Genomic DNA, 17,475 nt, shown 5'->3' with positions numbered 1-17,475 from the left:
AGCAAGCCTGGCTTCTTTTTAAGGCCAAAGGAAAGACTTTCTTTCTCTTGCCAAACACAATGTAACATTTCAAAATGAAATGCAAGGAGATTTTGACTACAAACAACTCAAAAACCGCTTACGTGCTTGTTAGGAGTCACGGAGGGAGATGCTCACTTAAGTTAATTTAATGGTGTGATACAATTCTCTCTCTCTCTTTTTTTTTTTTTCTAAACTTTCAATAGGAACAAGTATGCTCTCAGCATGCTGAACCTACTGCTGTGCAGTACTTGTTAAAAAAAAAAGTATCAGATTATTTACACAAATGCAGAAGGGTGAAATACAACTGTCCAACGGATGATCTGTAGATAGAGCACAGATGTTCCGTCTGCAGATTTTCTACAGCATATTACGTGCTTACGGGCTCCCAGATCTTCTTCCATATGAGAGAAGTGGACAGGCACGCGTGGTCAGCTTCTGTGCTTCCTTACACAAACCGCTCTTTAATCTACTTTTTCCAATGGGAGCAACTAACTCGTCGTCAAACTACAAAGCCAGCCCTCATATGGAGTCTAAAAGATGGATTTTGCCCAGGTTCTTAAAAAAGCGACATCATAGAATCATTACAGTTGAAAAAGACCTCTATGACCATCTAGTCCAACCGTCAACCCATGCCCGGGACCGCTCTGAGAGCATGTCGCTCATTGCAACATCCACCTTTTCCTTGAATGCCTCAAGGAACGGTGACTCCACCGTCTCCCTGGGCAGCCTGTTCCAGTACCTGACCGCTCCTGGAGAAGACACGATTCCCGCTATCCAGACCCCTTGACCAGCTTTGTTGCCCTCCTCTGGACATGCTCCAGGGCCTCCCTGCCTTTCTCGTAGCGAGGGGCCCAAAAGAGAACACAGCTCTCTAAGTGCAGCCTCACCAGATCTGAGTACAGAGGAATGATCGCCTCCCTGCTCCTGCTGCCTGCGCTGTTTCTGATACAAGCCAGGATGCCGCTGGCCTTCAGCATTTTGTTCTCGACTGGAAGTATGAATATGGGGATCGGTTGTTGTGCATACATCCGTACAGCTGTGCATACTTCATATACAGTAAAAGACTACCGTTTCTTAAAAACGAATTAATCCGGAGTAACAGCAAAAACATGTTACCTCTTTAAGAATCTAAAAAGAAAAACAGATCCACAAGCGATTGCAATTCATGCTTCTCTTTCTTATACTCTCTGCCTAACGTAAGTGTTAACAAAACAAAACAAAACAAAAAAAAAAAAAAAAAAAAGGAAAGGTAGAGAGTATAAGGAATTCAGGTCTATACTAGAATGTATCATGAGCACGGGAAAGGACAATGTAAATTCAAGATATTTTATTTTGTACCGACTGTAATTCATGCCATTTTTCTACTTACAGCAGACACGATGAGTTCTCCGCCTAGATTCTGGATTTCTGCTCTAACTTGACTGCAGATTTTCAGCTGGTGGGAGTACAGCTTGATCTGTTCTAGGTAAGCCAGCAAATCTTGTTTACAGGACTGGTCTGGACACTGAGGATTAAGAAAAGAATAGTAAAGCATATACATTTCATTTCAGACATCATCTTAAATACTTAATTGAGGAATATTCAGATCGTTTACACGAACATCCTTGTACTCGCTTTTTCTTTTACGCTGCAGGGCCGGCTTTAGCCAACGCTGCTAACCAAATTATTTCATGTATGGAATGACTGCTTTTCATTCAATTCCTAAGAGGTTTTGTTTCTAAGGTATCTAGAAGTAACAGATAGATGCAAATGTAAACACAAATGCCAGAACAATGTTAATGTTCACAGAAGTTAGACTTTATCTCCTAATATCAACGTGATTTTTTTTTTCAAACGTTGTTTCCATTTTCTGTCACGTGTGCTGTTTCAGTGGGAGCAAGAAAATAAGAACAGCTTATGGCAAAATCGCCAATTTCAATACTTAATAAAAAATAACACCTTTCCACCTTCGCTTCTGTGAGCTCCCGCGATACTTGGAGGGGAAGTACTGGTTTAAATAGACCTATAATGGGCTAAAAGCCTGAAAAAGCAAAAATTGTACTTAATTCAAGAAATACTTTACATAAACAACTGGCTTTGCTGAAGAAACCGGATTGTTGTTTAAAATGGGATGTGTTTATTTCAAGCGTGACGATTCCGTATTCTTCAATCATCTGCAGTAGTAAACCAAAAAGTTTATGTTTCGGACTTTTAGAAGAAGCAGCAAAGAATATAGCAAATGTATCTGAAAAATTGTTAATATGATTGAAATATCTGTCCTTAACTTGTGTTCAGCTAGATCCATTACTAAAATGTTCTTTGTACTTCACCGTAGTTTAAAAGAAAAACAGAACAGAATTTCTCACCATCCTTTCAACGTGCACCATTTTCGAAGCGTTACCAGTATTCATATCTCAGTGACTGCTGAGAAAACTTGAATACTTGTTTACTTGTTACGCTACTTCTTAAAAAAATATCTGTCCTTCTGTCCAGGTGCAGCTGTAACCTCTTTAAGCGTAACAACTATACTAAAGGTCTGTTTCTTAAAACTAAGTGCTTGCTTTTCTTTTTCTCTCCGATTTACATCCCCCCCCCGGAAAACCTCAGCAGATAGAAAGATAGGCTGCTAATACAGTATCTCATCTGCTTCAATTTGTGACGGCGTCCATTATAGAAACTCAGAGACAGCGCTATTTTAATTTCTTACATAATACTCCTCTATAACGTTTGCAAGTTAGTCACATCTACTATCTTCCTTACATACGCTTAGCGAAGAAATGCGTAACATTTTAGGAATGCCGAAGACGGCATACACGAAAGATAAGGAAAACGTAACCTCCCCAGAGACCTTGAGGTTAAACTAGTTCTATCAAAATACTAGGTCTAGGGCTCAGCAGCATTTAGAAGAGCAAGTGTAAGGCACCGCTGGAAAAAGGCGTAAATACATTTCATAAACCTGAGGGATAACCACAGCTTTACTGAAATACAACTTTATTAAAGCAAAACTTTACTTTACCTGGTGAAGGTAAGGAAGTATCGTGAAATACACGCTGTCATCTAACCGAGTCCTGTGTATGTTCACTACTGACCTAAATGAACCTTTGGTCTGACACGCTATGGCAATTTTAATGTACTTGACCCATGAAACTTTATGAGATACGAGACATTTCTAGGAGTAAAGGTAACATTTAATGTTACCTTAGGTAAGATAAAGTACAATAAAGACAATTAAAGTCTCATCCCTTAGAGCGTATCCCAATCAAACATAAGCAGATGTTAGAAAGAGAGGTGCTCTGTGAAGAGGGTATTCCGTAAGGAACCCTCTGCGTATTACTCAGAAACATCTGGTACAAGCAACGCTTGCTTACTAGTGAGACAAAACACTCAGCTGCAACAGAAAATAATTTTAAAATACTGAGATTAATCATTCCACAGCCCATTGATGGTTACGAGTTCAATGCCTAGCACAGAGAAACAAGTTCTAAGCTACAATTCCTGGCAAATAGTGAGCGCTGTTGGTTTTTTGTTGTCGTTGTTGTCTGTTTGTTTGTTTTCTAAGAAACTCTTGTAAATAGCTCAAACGATGGAAACTGGGGATATCTCTTGCATGGACAGGGTCTGTACAGAATGCTGTGCATAGAGCAAAGGCCCAGTTGATGCTGCACCACACTGCGTTCCTACCATCTGAAGGGACGTAGGATTGCTTAAGCTATTTCCTCCTTACAGTAACTCTGATAAACAGCATTTTAAATCATACCTCACAGTCCGAGCGCCTATCTCACTGGGATCGTAATGGACTAGCACCTCTTGTTGCTGAAACAATTATTACTCAGGAGCCTTGTAGTAAAGACCTTAATCTACAGCGTATGTCACTAAAAACAGGATGTACTACCTTAATCTTCTTTGGGATTTCAGGTCACCAATTTGACAATGAAACGGAAATAATCTAATTTAAATTTATCAGCAATATACTTGTGATTAATTTGCCTAAGTTGACGCTGAATGCGATTACGTTTGCAGTTGTTAACTCCGAGTCATCTTTAAGTGCTGAGAATATGAACCGAATTCTGCTGATTCTAACGCACGGTCCCTTTCTTTCCAAAATATGAACATGTTACAAAAATTAGAACTGAAGAACAACATAACAGAGGTGCTGTTGTGGCTGATCATAAAATACTGAAAAATAGAGTTTCAGTTGTTGCGTTTTTTCCCCCTCGCACAGAAGCTATACAAAATACGTAATTCCACAGTGCTCAATTTTCATTCTCTGAAATTACATGGAGCGTGAACAAAAATCATCCATTTGAAATGTTTTATTCACGTTGTATTGAAGGGATACGACAGTGATTCTTCAATATGCAGTGATTGCTTTTCCAGGTTTTTTTCTCAGGTTTCAATCCAGACAGAGGAAAAAGTTTTGCTTTTCTTCCACACGTGTCTCTTTGAATACTGAAAATGCTCATTGTATGTTACCGTGGTCCTGATAACAGCAAAGGGATAGTCAAGAGTAATACTCGAGTCCCGGGACAACTGTGAAGATGAAACTAATGTGGCCTAACTAAATGATCATATTAGAAATGATAACGAATAATTGAAGTGATGCGGAGTAAGCTCAATAGCAGAAGGAGAAGCGGCGAAGACAAAACACATGCATGAGGAATGCATGGACTTCTACCTTAAAACACGTACTTGACGGTTGGTATGATGTACAGCTATCGTTTTTCTCTTCTGATGTAAATAATACAAATCCATTTTTTACACGCAATTCTAAATTACGCATAATTTATTTTTTACTGAAAGAGAACACGTGAAATATATACAGAAAAAATAGGTTGATGCCACCGAGGAAGGTGTTCACAAAACCTTATCAAAATTTGTGTTCCAGCCAGCACACCAAATTCTTGAAGGTATTTGGTAGTCAACGGCATGTAATATTTCTTTTCTTCAAAAGAGCAGAACAGAGGAAATACGGTAAAATTGCAATTGTTAGTCTTCACAAATGCCACGTAGATTGAAGAAAAACACAGTGAGAAAAATACTCTGTATGGTAAAGGGTGATTTTGCTTGGGAATAAAAACTAAAAGATTTTTAGTCATCAGAGGAATGAGAGGATCGTATTACTCATCTGAGAGTATGAGTAAGAGCAAGATTCTTCTTTTTACTAAGTCACATGCCTATCTAGCTGCGACCGTAGTTATATTCACTGCAGCGTTATTGAACTTACTGACAAAGACATCTGACTCGGTCCAATGTCTTTGAAGCGTGTTTTTCGCTACTCTCTTATTTTACTGTTTACGCTTATTTGCTTCTAACGCTTAGGACAAGAAATTATATATGAACTGACTAGTGTATTTTAGGTACACGTGAGATGAGTAAAGTGAATCAAGGCTTATCCACTATGCGCAAACTCTTACAAACAGAAATTACTTGAGTGAATTTAGTAAAAGAGTCAATTAAAATGGAGTCACGTTTCGCAGCCACAAAGGGAACGCGCCGGTTATCAGCACTAACGTTTATCTGCACTGTCGGCACACTGGTTATCGGCACTAGTAATTCATGGTTAATTTGCCCTTACCAATTTGTTCACATTTCTAGTCTGGAGTTATTGTAACAATATACAAAGAAAATTTTAGGTAATAAATATTTCTGTAAGAAAGACTTAATTTTTATTCAAAAAGGAGTAAAAAGTTATGACGCTCATCTCTAGATTTGATACCGCATCATTTTCTGCAATACATCAGTAATGGTTACAGTTTTGAATTTTCATTTTAATGGATGAAAAGAATTTCTGAAAAGACACAAGCTGGAAGAACACTTGTCAAGATCTGAAATGGGAGTGTTTTTTTTCCACAAATTCAGATCACAGCTGTATAGACCAGTTATCAAAATTCTATGGCATCTCCACCTGAAAGACGTGACAGAAAAAAAACAACACAGACTGTTGCTGCTTCATAGATACTAAGCAAGTGAAAATCGAAAGAGAGGAGTAGAAAGAAAGTACGTGAGGATGTGGAAGACAGCAAATGTACCCTGCTACTTTGGACCTAAAAGCCAGCCACAGAGGCTTGTAAATAGCTTTAATACTCGCAGACTGAAATTTCATAGGATTGTTCTTCTCTGGCCTGGTTCTGACCTTAACTACATGAGACGAGTTGCTTTTATTGAGGTACTAAGCTACAATGCTGCCACTCTGGCCAGGAAGATGACCGTGCCCGTGCACTTACATGGATCCTGTTTTGGTTTTTGGCTGGTGAAGAAGTTGGTTTTGTCTTGTTTTATTTATTTATAGTTTTTTTGTTGTTTGTTTTTGTTATTTAGCTTATTTAGCAAGTAGAAGCTTTTAGAATTAACTAGAAATAAAGTAATTCTCATAGCTGTAAAGCTGTTCATTTTATGACGATAAATATTTCTTTTCAGCGGTAAGAAATAACCTCAAATCTTCAGGTATGCAGATGGCAGAATTCTATCTATTGAGAAGAGTATTTAAATTGTTTTCCGTCTAAATAATCTAACAGCAAAAAACAAAGAAAAGGCCCGTACTGGGGGGAAAAATATGTCAGAAGGAGAACCTAGATATAGCTGAAAGCAAACATTCTGGAAAATACATGTAATATGCTGTAAAACAAGTCATTTGAAGACAAAGAAGAAAAGTAACCTAAGTGTTGTGCTGACACCTAGAACCTGTTAAGGCTGCTTGAAAAAACTATGCCACTCGTGAGTTTCCACATCTGAGCTGATTTGCCTCATTTTTTTTTCTGAGTTATTTAACCGAGGAAGTGAAGAAGGAACTACGAGGAAGGAACTTTAAGCACTCACAGCTTAAAGCAGAATTTGAACACAGTCATAAATATGCAAGTATTTAGGTACGTGTACATATATTTGCACATGCTCCTAAATGTATACAGACAGGAATTTAAATAGTATGAGGAAGAGAATCCACCTATACGAGATATGATCTATATACCCATCATTTCCAGAAATTGGGGAAAAAAAAAAAAAGGAAAAATCAGATCATACAATGTCATAAGTATTTTTGTAGGTGACCTGCGCAGGTGTTGTAAATAACCTACCTGATTGGCAATCAGCCGTGCTAGGACATCCATCCTCGATCCTGACTCTGAAATCATTTTTGCTGCGTTAATTACATCAGATGTGTTCTTCAATGGTCCTCTACCCCTTCAAATGAAACGGATACCTTATTACATTATTCAAAACTAAGAACAAATCATAGCTATGCAGATTAGGCACAGAAGGACTCAATTGAATTAAAAAAAACAAACACCGATCTATACAGAAGCAACATTAATTAAACCCCCGCTTTCAAGGGTTTTGTTTTCATGTCCCACAGATTTGCACTGCTTGGCATCAACTGGATGCAGAAGTACCAGAAAAAAATGTCACAAATTATTTTCATCCTGCAAGTGCAATCCGTGCTAAATCCTAAGAACGTGGATTTTTAAGCCCAGTTCCAATATATCACATATAGACAACTCTGAGGGAATGGTGAAGCTTTACTACAGAGACTGCTTGTGCTGCTTGCTGTAATTATCCTGCAGTTATACAACGTTTACGTTCGTTTCCCTTCCAGCAGTTTCCTGTTAGGCGTTACCTAGTAAAGTATTTTCTAGTAAATACAAAAAAGAAAGCTTATTACAGTGATGAATTCTGAGACTGATTGTGGATTTCCAGTCAGGAAACTCAGGTTGTTTTATGAAATTGGTGTATGGAAGCATAAATGAATTACGAGCAGGAGTGCACTGAAAACTAACAAATTCCGCTCAAAACTTGGTTATGCTGTATCTGAAAACACTACGTAGTTTACAGAACAATTCACCTTAACTGTAAAGTTCATCTGAACGATTTGTCAAGAAGCCACCTTCAGTCTTCTTCAACATTGAAATATTTCTACTAAACTAAAAAGCAACATTTATTTTACCTCACACTTATCAAGCACCCGTGCTAAATTCAGCTCTGCATTTCAGCTTTGTGACAGATTTGTAGTAAAAAAAAAAAAAAAAAAAAAAAAAAAAAAAAGAGAGAGAGAGAAAGAAAACAACTCATTTACCCTAGAACATGATTGTATGCAGTTACACATTCAGTTAAAAAATCAGTAAAAATGACAATTACGGCAACACGACATGGCTAGTAATGGTTAAACTCTTAATTAAATACAGTGTTTTGCAAAGAACTGTTTATTGATTTTGGGGGGGAAAAAACATGCTTTGCAAATTATAGTTCCTTATTCTCAACTATCGAAGCCTACAGCTGGAAAAACCTAAAAAAAAACCAGAACTGGATACGTCGTGTATTATTTTGCTATAAAAAGGTATTTTCTTCTCATGGAAAACCTATTGAGGCAGTTTTCATGGTTGTTTTTTTTACCTTTCACTCCTTAGAAGTACAAAGGAATACGTACCCAAAGGAACCTATACAAAAAAAACAAACAAGTGGTCTAGAACCTATCCTGTAAAGTTAAAATCCAGTCTTAACAGCGAAGCTATACAAAAAGAGACTATCATCGTAACTATAAAGTTCCAAGTATTGCGGTGAGAAAATGAGAAAAAAAATTCCTCCCGAGGGAGTTGCAGTAAGACAACACCATAAACCATTTGCAGGTCTGCAGCAGTATAAATTTTCTCCTTTACAAACTTTTCCATCTTTTTTCTCTCTTCTGTGAGAGAAATTCTAATTTCTTGGTTGTGTTCATTAATTTTTATTTTATTTTATTATTATTATTATTTTTCAAAATTGGCCTGTCTTTCCTTTTTTTTGTTTCAATTGGGTTCAGAGCCTTTGCTGGACTCTGAATGCCGTTATTTGATTTATCGGGTGGAAGATCCATTTATTTCCTCACATATTACTATTTACAAGCACTAAAGCTGTATTAGCTATGTTTATAACACATCCAGTGCTACGAAAACAAAGATGAGACACAAAGTACTGTATTTATGAGCAATTACATGCCCCCAAGGTAGTGACGGATTGTTATTAGATCACTTAAATCAACTGTTCTATCCAATGAGGAGACTGGGAGTAGCCCATAAATAATCGGAGTGTGAAGTCTAGCTGTGTCTAACTAGGAGTTTAATTGGCGTCTGTACAAATGAAAACAGTTGAGAGCGTGTCAACAAAGTTGTGGAAGGGAAAAAGCTTCACAGAAATCTCTCTCGAAAAGTATAAACGCAAGAAAAAGCTTAGAATCTGTTAACTGCTGCAGCACCAAGGAAAACAGTAATAGAAAGACCTAAGTAAGTCACGCAATATAATCATTCTTACCCCAAGTTGTGATGAACAGCATGTCTGCAGTCACTTCATCTACGCCCGTGCACTGTCTAAACTTAACTTCAATGACTAACAGGCATCGCTATCAGGCATTATTTTCTTTTTTCCTTTACACCTCAATTTCACTCTGGAAAGTAATTATCAAAATTATTCCCTTAATTCTTAGCTTTAATTTGCACTCTAGCTTCATATTCAAAGGCTTCACCATCACCATCTTCTGCCGCCACACAAAGCTGAATGGCTTACCGCTACTCACTGTACTCACCTCGGCAAACGTACTTGACAGTAATGTGGAAGGCGATATAAATACGCTGGGAGGCCAGACTTGCAGTTATCTCAAGAAGCACGGAAGAAAATACAGCTATAATTACCAAAAAGAGAGCCTGTCCATTCACGTAGAATAATTAAATGAACAGATACAAAAGCGAGGTGTCGGTACCTATGCAGCATTACAATAAGAAACAATTTGTAGTTCCAGCCGATCACCTCAAGAATTGGCACTACAATTCTGCAGAAGAAAAAGCAATGGCAAAATGGTATGCGGAAAGGCAATGCTTCTCTTTGTACAGTAATGAGTTATCTGTAGGTAAGTCTGACAACACAACATTCCTGGAACAACTTAATTTACAAAAGAGAAGACAAAACTAGTGGGTTAGGTTTGGGTTTCCTTCCTAAAGTGTCTTTTTACAGCGAAGTTAGGCTCTCTGAAAAACCGTGACGTGGGAATTCCTTCAACTGCAGTCAACGGGATTATATGGTACTTGCACTCACACGGTTACACGGTCCACCAGTAAACAATGACATTTAATGTAACATGCACATCGTCTGTCAACGACATCTGTTCCATCAAAGTGGCCAACTCCCGTTCCAGGGAGCGTAACTAGCGACTTACAATTTCTGAATGAACCCAAGGTAGATGAGCCCTCTAACTTCAATAGTACTAGTGTTTAACGAATATTTATGACCAGTGAAGTAGAAGACCTTGAACACAGGAACGGCTCAAGAATCCAGATGTTTCCTTCGAGTTAAATGGACAGAAGGCCAACTATTACTTCTCTGCTTTCCCAGACTTACGCAGAATAATAATGCTACTGTGGCTAAAATAACATTGAAAATAAATGCTGGCGTAAGATGACATAATAGAAATTAAATCCTTTATACCAGCATGGTAGTAGAATGGGAATTGTGAAGTACTGTTATTTGCAGCAACTTACCTATCAATGTAACTTTATGTCAGTACTGTGATTTCCTTCTTTCTCTGCTTCGGGGCAGGCAGATGCCTCTATCTACACTATACTCCAGTCTACACTTCTATCAAGAGCTACCCTCTTGATTTCCTGTTGTGATTTCCTTATCTAGGTCATCTTTTTCAATCCAAGCCCCTTGTGCTTTCAACAACTTTACAAAATAAATATAACTATTATCTAGCGTGCTTCACTCTAAGAAGCACCCATTCATTTATTTCTTTTGGTTGCTCTTACTTTCTTTGTTTTGCCATTTGAGACCAATCACTAAATTGTTCAGTATCTAGTTAGTAGACAACATAGAAAGACATTTTGACAAATTCAGTGATGAGAGCAATGTCTAAAATTAATTTTATTTCACTAATATCAGGGTCACTTATTTTGGTCTCAAAAAAAAAACAACAACAACAACAACAACAACAACAACAAACTGAGACCTGCAATAATTTCACGGAACGTCATGAAAACTCTCTGGTATATTGTACTTCTTGAGTGCCATGCCTATGCCACACAGGTTCTGGTCTGTGGGCCACCTGAGCCACTGAGGCTCTGTGAGGGCAGACAACCATCACCCTGCCTTTCCCTTCTCTTTGGCTGCTTTCAAGTGGCGTCACGCCTGGCTAGCGCCTGGAAGAGCCAATAGTTACGCCTCTGTGAGTGTCCGTACCTCACCTCTTAATACTTTTCCTGAAGCGTGCCAGTTCTGACCCTGGGAAATATGTCACTGCATAACAAAGAAAACATGCGCTTATGTTACTGTTGTGACAAAAGTCTGGTAATATGAAAACCCAGATGGGATATCTAATTAATATCTTCACATTTGTTCAGAGTAGCTATACCATGCAACCATCCTATATATATCTATTTGTAAATATGTGTATGTATGTGTGTGTGTGTGTGTTCTGTATGTATTCAGAAATACAAAATATATATACAGATACATAAAGTATGTTTAAGTACTCCTTAAAGTCCCCCAATAAAACAATAAGATGGCAACAACTAGGTTCGGGAAGCATTGTGAAGTCCTCGTCATCTTTGATCACAACTGTCTTTCTGTAGTAATTTATTAAAAATAGCTAAGATAGTAACAAAAGCAAGGTTGCAAGGTGTATATAGCCCATCTGAATAAATATGAAAGATGTCATTACTGAGCAGATGCCATATATGAAGCTTAATTAACTGTACTTTGTTTAATTGTAGATGCAAAGTTTTACATCTGTTGAAGTGGGCTCCCTCAGAAAGCTATCCAAGAGTCACCTTTCCCACGTGCCCTGAGAAATAGCTCCCCGTGTCTCCCTGTTTTATCACATCCATGCACACAAATATTATCAGTACCATGTAAGACACTATTGCACCGCCACACGTGAGTTCTGATATCTTAAACAAGCATTGTTTACGATGACGTAAGAATGCTTTCTTCCTCTCACTACCTCTTTTACATTCAGTTTCTAAGATCAGCAGATCTTCTTAACAGTCATGGGCTTTAATTTGGATGTCCATCATTTTAATCACCCATTAACATTTCTGACTACACAAAAGGTTGGTTATTTGCTTTATCACTCTCCTATTTTCCCTGTCACAAACAGAAATAATCCAGAGGTTTTAACGTATATAATGTTACTGTAAGAAGCTATTTGACAGGATGGACGGTTCTATGGTTCTATGCTTTAGTCTTTTTTTTTTTTTTTTTTTTTTTTTTTTTAAATCCAAGCCTTTCCTTAAGTGGAAACTGCTTGGTTTTGAAGAGATAACATTTAAAAATGTAAGCACACATTTTAATAAATGTAGTTTCTTTGCAGTCTGACCTGTACTGTGCAAACCACGGGTGCAATGCAAAATGAGATTTCAAATCTCGTCCTTTACAGGCGGGCCAGATACAATGTCCGTGACACTCCTGTGGGTACTGAGAACTTGTCTGCATAGGAGGTTGTTAGGGTTCTCTCCCACGAGAGCTCAAAGAGTAAACATGGAGGTGTTTGCTAACGTGGACTATGTTTCAAATTTAACGGTACTGCTATTCTAGGTCTGTAGCATCCAAAAGCACAGAGGTGAATTATGGCTGAGTCAGAAAGTCAAAGCTCTCTCTACGGGCTCCCGCTGCAAGTGGCCCATCTGCTTCCCACTCTCGTGAGCCATGTGTTGAAATTTCGAGAAGAGTTATAACACAGTCGAGAAAAAGCAAGTGTTGTAGCCCAGAAGCAGAATAAAAGGCATCTAAAAATTATTAATGAATGAAAATATGAATGTAAGTGCTACTATAGTGCAGACATGTAATGCTGCCTCTTAAGTAAGTCAATTTTGCCTATTAAATTCCCTTGTCTATGCTGTAACTCTTAAAAAAGGAAATAAATATTCATTTTATTCTTCGAAGTTTATCTTTCCACGTCTGCAGTGGTGAAAGCAAATTAATTATTTTGTAAGTAATTAGTTGTAACCTAAGTCTGTTTTCTCTTAACCTTTTTCTTCCAGACAATTTCCTTATGTGTGCTGCAGGAAGGTTATACCGATAAAACTCTAGGTAATCCCAGGAGGTAGAGGTTAAAAGTCAATCAGAGAATTCAAAATGGTTCTTTTATGTCTACAATGCTGCAATTTAAGTGCATTTATGTCACTTGTTCTATTGTGTACTTAAAAAAAAAAAATAAAGTGCAGACCTTACCTTTCGATTTTACAGTCCTGTACAGAAGCCTATGGGCAGAGCATTGAAGCAAACGCGTTACGGTTTTCCGTAGGTATTCCATGTCATAACATCACGCTAAACTGTCAGAGCCGGGACGGCTGCTGGGAAGCTGCACTTCCCACGTGGTTTCCAGGAGGAAAGGAGCTGACATAACCACGGCCTTACTTCCAGCTGCACTGCCGTTTCCGCAGCATGGTTAGGAGGTAACTCTCTCTCCCTTGGCTTGCCTGGGGTCCTACACAACCACTCTGCATAATCCACTACTATTAATTAACCAAACTACATACATACTCTGTACGAGGAACAAAAACTGTCCTAAGTTAGCATTTCTGCATCTGCACGAGCAGATCCTGCTGGCATTTTACAGCTGCCTTCTGTGCATTTGTGTACCGTTTCATCAGTCTTACAGCAGGAGCTGCCTGAGGAGTCCGGACAGGCCAGATTCTCCTACGTGCCTGTTTAGCAACACACGGGAGCTGCTCAGGGAAGTCTTAACAACACTGCAACTCCTACTCAGAGAGATCCTGCACCACTTGACTAAATCCCTCATGAAGAAATTCAGCCCATCACCTTGTTTCCAGTCAGTCCGTTGGTCCAAAGCCATCCATTGCCTCTGGATGCATAAAACTTCCTGGATCATCGGGCAATTCAATGAATTTATTATCACGTTCTGTGAAGTGGAGCCACCATGTTTTCCTAAAGTTTTAAGTCGCTTTCATGTTTTTAGAACAAAGTAAGGGCATAGAGGGCATAGTAGGATCTTTGCCAAATGGATGGCGCGTATGAATGAGCAGGAGGTATTTCTCCCTGGAGCTTCAAGTAGGTATAATCCTATCTGGAGACAGAAAATATGCTAATATAAAAAAACAATAAAGTTTTTGCTATTGGTCAGGTAAGGTCACAAAGACAAAACAGCCCTTTTCTCATCTTTCAATTAAAAATGCAAACTGCTGGAATAAAACCACTTGGAACTCTGACAGAGTTCCTCAAGCTACGAAACAGGAGTCTGGACAAGGATCAAGGGCTGGAGAACGTCTTCTTTGTGTTCTAGCTGGAAAAAAACTGTTATCTTGCAACCAGACCAGTCGGCAATTCCCTTCAGCATTTTCCTAGAGCTTCGTAACTGCCTAGGCATTTTATTGATTCTGCATCTGTTGCCGCAGATAGCCATCCACATACACTTGATTACATACAATAAGTATTTCCTGAATATACCATAATCGTTGTGGGCTACTGCTATGTACACACAATTTTGCTCGGAGTCTTTCAGGTATTTGGAAAGTGTGACTCCTCAATGGATGTTGAAGACAATGAAATACCTTTTCCAAGTCCCAAGACTCCCAACTGGCTTCCTGCTGAATAGGCGTGAGATTCTACACAAAGATAGAAAGTTGTACTCTATTGTGCAGCCTACGCATGTGTGAACACAGCTGTTGACAGGTCTTTTAACCCAATTAAGCTAAACGCCGTTTCAACAACATTACAGTTTAACTTCCTAAAACTTTTTACCTCAAATCTTCTCATTCCCCGTCTACATCTTAGAATCACTAAATGGTTTGGGTTGGAAGGGACCTTGAAGGTCATCTAGAACTAGTTCAGCTACAGGCGAAGACACCTCCCGCTAGACCGGGTTGCTCACAGTCCCACATCCAGCCTGGCTTGAATGCTGCCAGGGAGGGAGCGTTCGCAACCTCACTGAGCAACGTGTTACAGTGTCTCACTCAGTGTCTCACCGCCCTCACAGTAAAGAAGTTCTTCCTAATACCTAGTCTAAATCTACCCTCTTCCAGTTTAAAGGCATTTCTTAATTTCTTTGCAAACATCATCCAGAGAGTAAAAATCTGAAGTATATACAAAATGTACTGATGTATTTCGAGCTTTGTTTGCTTCTAGAACTCAAGCCTGCACGCTGGTCAGGTCTTCAAGCATTTCATTTATAACCACGAAAACCCGAATCATTTTATTTTTAAACTAAAGCTGAAGGCTCTGTACAATTCAAAACAAGGGTTGTCTTAGCATGAACACCCACAGTGACTGGCCAGCAACACGCTCCAGCTCACTACCATGACTGTAGGAATTTTAGCCACCTCTACAATAAGGGCAAAGGGAAGAGATGACAATTGAAAGAAAAAAAAAAGTCTTTGGATGTGAATCAGTGATCTTGGCAGCCCATCTACTCAGAGATCTTCAGAAGTAGATACTTAAGGGAAAAACTAGATGCATCGCTAGATGCAGAAGAAAACTGGGAGAGCTGACAAAACTAATCATAGCAATATCATGGGCAAGGAAGTATGCCACGCTATAAACAGGTCTTACTTTTGGTATTGTTTTAGTCCACAGAGCTAGCCTTCACAAAACCCTGTACCTTTCTTCAAATTCTTTCAGCAACTAACTCCTTTGAATACTTGCTACTATAATACTCTTTCTTGAAGGCTTTATTGTTCCATAGGAATTTTGATTCCAAAATCAATCTTTCAGAATGCCTTTTCCTGCCCAGAACGTCATCTTGCTCATCAACAGTCATACCATTTTCAGAGTTTACTTGTGCTATCCCACTTCCACTATTAACATATGCTATTAATAATGATGTTTTTTAACACAAGCTATTGCTAATAGCCTTCAGAGCGAGTACGGAAATAAAAAGACTGCTCTCAGGAGGTACAATTATAAATTTAACTACCCCGAATATCACAACAAAGGTATGAGAAACCCCAACAAAAAATATGAAATAATATCCAAGTCTGACTCAAAATCTCAGTTGGGCTATCAGTTGGGTCGCATTTGCGTTTACGGAGATGTATTTAGTGGCATATAAAAATTCTGCCAAATTGTCCTTTCAGACTACTCATGTACTGTTTTGCAAGGATGATATTCAGAACAATCACTGGTTCTGAGAATAAGATGAATGGATTTTAAGATGAACGATATTGAGGACACAGAATGTAGTACTTAAAGAACTTTTTGGAGTTCCTGAGTTTGTTTTCCAGTAGCAGACTACTGTGTCTTACAGATGTATTTGTCACTTTTATAATTTTCATCTTCAGAACACAGTGGCAGTTTTTGCCTGTTTCAGACTGTGACATTTAGAAAAGACAGGAGCGGTACGGTCTACATGCTGTGCATTATAAAATCAACATCGGTTATTGAGCCCGCAGAAGTAGCAAAATCAGGATTATCAATATCAAAATGCTGACAAATAAACCGGCCATGAGAGGCAATTGAAGAAAATAAAATTTATCTTTCAGAATTAGCTCAATCAGTGGAATCATATTCTAGAATTTATATGAATACTATTCTCACATTGTGGGTTGTTTTAATAGCACTTTCATTGTTGCAAAAATCAAACAAATGGCAGGAGATCAAAGTAACACACTTTGCAGTAAAAAATAACGCACTCATCAAAAATTTATATTTTGTGCTATAAATGCACGTAGTACATCTGCTGTGCCACTGCGACAGATGTTTATTAATATGGATCTTCAATCATATTCCTCGATTGCTAATGGTTCAGTAATTCATCTGCCCAAGTTTCTGATTATATGTTGAACCAAATATCAAAATATTTTCATATAATCTGTGCGTCTCCGTGGCCTCAAGAAAAGCACCATTAACTTGCAGTTTTGTTTCAAAAATCAATGTAAAGTTCTATCACAGAAATTCCTACAAGGAGGCTTGTTTATATGTATGCTTACATACGCTGTATGAAAAGACTTGAACTAACAACCTCTAAAAAATAACAGAAATGTGTTCTGAGAGCGATCTCTTGAACGAGTGTGTTCTATGGAAAATGCTGGTGGCCACCGAACAGACGACTGAGCTCAGTTCTTTCAGTTATCCTCAGGAAGATCAGTTCCTAAATATTACTTCCTCGTGTTTTAGCAAAACTGACATTCGTATGCCTTGCTACGTGCAACCTGAGTTCCACTGAAAAAGTACCCAGCTTCAAAGCTCTATGTAAACTAATCTCAGATTTTCAGAATAAAAAATAAATGAATAAAAAGCTTTAGAAACAGACTATTTTATTTTCCGTGTACTCTTCTTCCATAAATTTGATACTCGTATATTTCCTGCTTGTAAAAAAATGCAAGCAAACAAACTCTCATTTGTACTGTTGATGACTTTCAGAGTCATGAAGGGCTCTACAGCACCGAAGGAAAAGGCCTGGGACATTGCCCTCCTCCCCAGTCTCCTACTTTTGGGATGGGCCCTCCTCACTGCTCAGAAATACTTACGCAAACAATGTAGCGTAGCATGTCTGTAAATGAAATC

At 38.4% G+C, this 17,475-nt stretch overlaps 1 protein-coding gene and 1 long non-coding RNA gene across 9 annotated transcripts in view; one reads left to right on the top strand and one right to left on the bottom strand.

Annotated features, from left to right (window-relative positions):
• Positions 1 to 6,719, top strand: part of LOC101748440 — a 183,336-nt gene extending 176,617 nt beyond the window's left edge. For both annotated transcript variants that reach the window (XR_006939541.1, XR_003075912.2), the window contains exon 6: positions 1,393 to 6,719. This is a non-coding gene — a long non-coding RNA (uncharacterized LOC101748440). The remainder of the gene's footprint in view (positions 1 to 1,392) is intronic.
• The window catches only part of CTNNA3 (catenin alpha 3), a 442,665-nt gene that overhangs the window by 13,247 nt on the left and 411,943 nt on the right, over positions 1 to 17,475 (bottom strand). For all 7 annotated transcript variants that reach the window (XM_040702351.2, XM_040702353.2, NM_001199536.2 and 4 more), the window contains 2 exons: positions 7,071 to 7,176; positions 1,391 to 1,525 (listed from right to left, as the gene is read on the bottom strand). In XM_040702351.2, coding sequence (XP_040558285.1) covers positions 1,391 to 1,525; positions 7,071 to 7,176 — 241 coding nt within the window. The remainder of the gene's footprint in view (positions 1 to 1,390; positions 1,526 to 7,070; positions 7,177 to 17,475) is intronic.

The sequence above is a fragment of the Gallus gallus genome, chromosome 6, assembly GCF_016699485.2.
Source record: "Gallus gallus isolate bGalGal1 chromosome 6, bGalGal1.mat.broiler.GRCg7b, whole genome shotgun sequence".
Classification (NCBI taxonomy): domain Eukaryota; kingdom Metazoa; phylum Chordata; class Aves; order Galliformes; family Phasianidae; genus Gallus; species Gallus gallus.
This window is presented reverse-complemented; position numbering and strand designations above follow the sequence as displayed.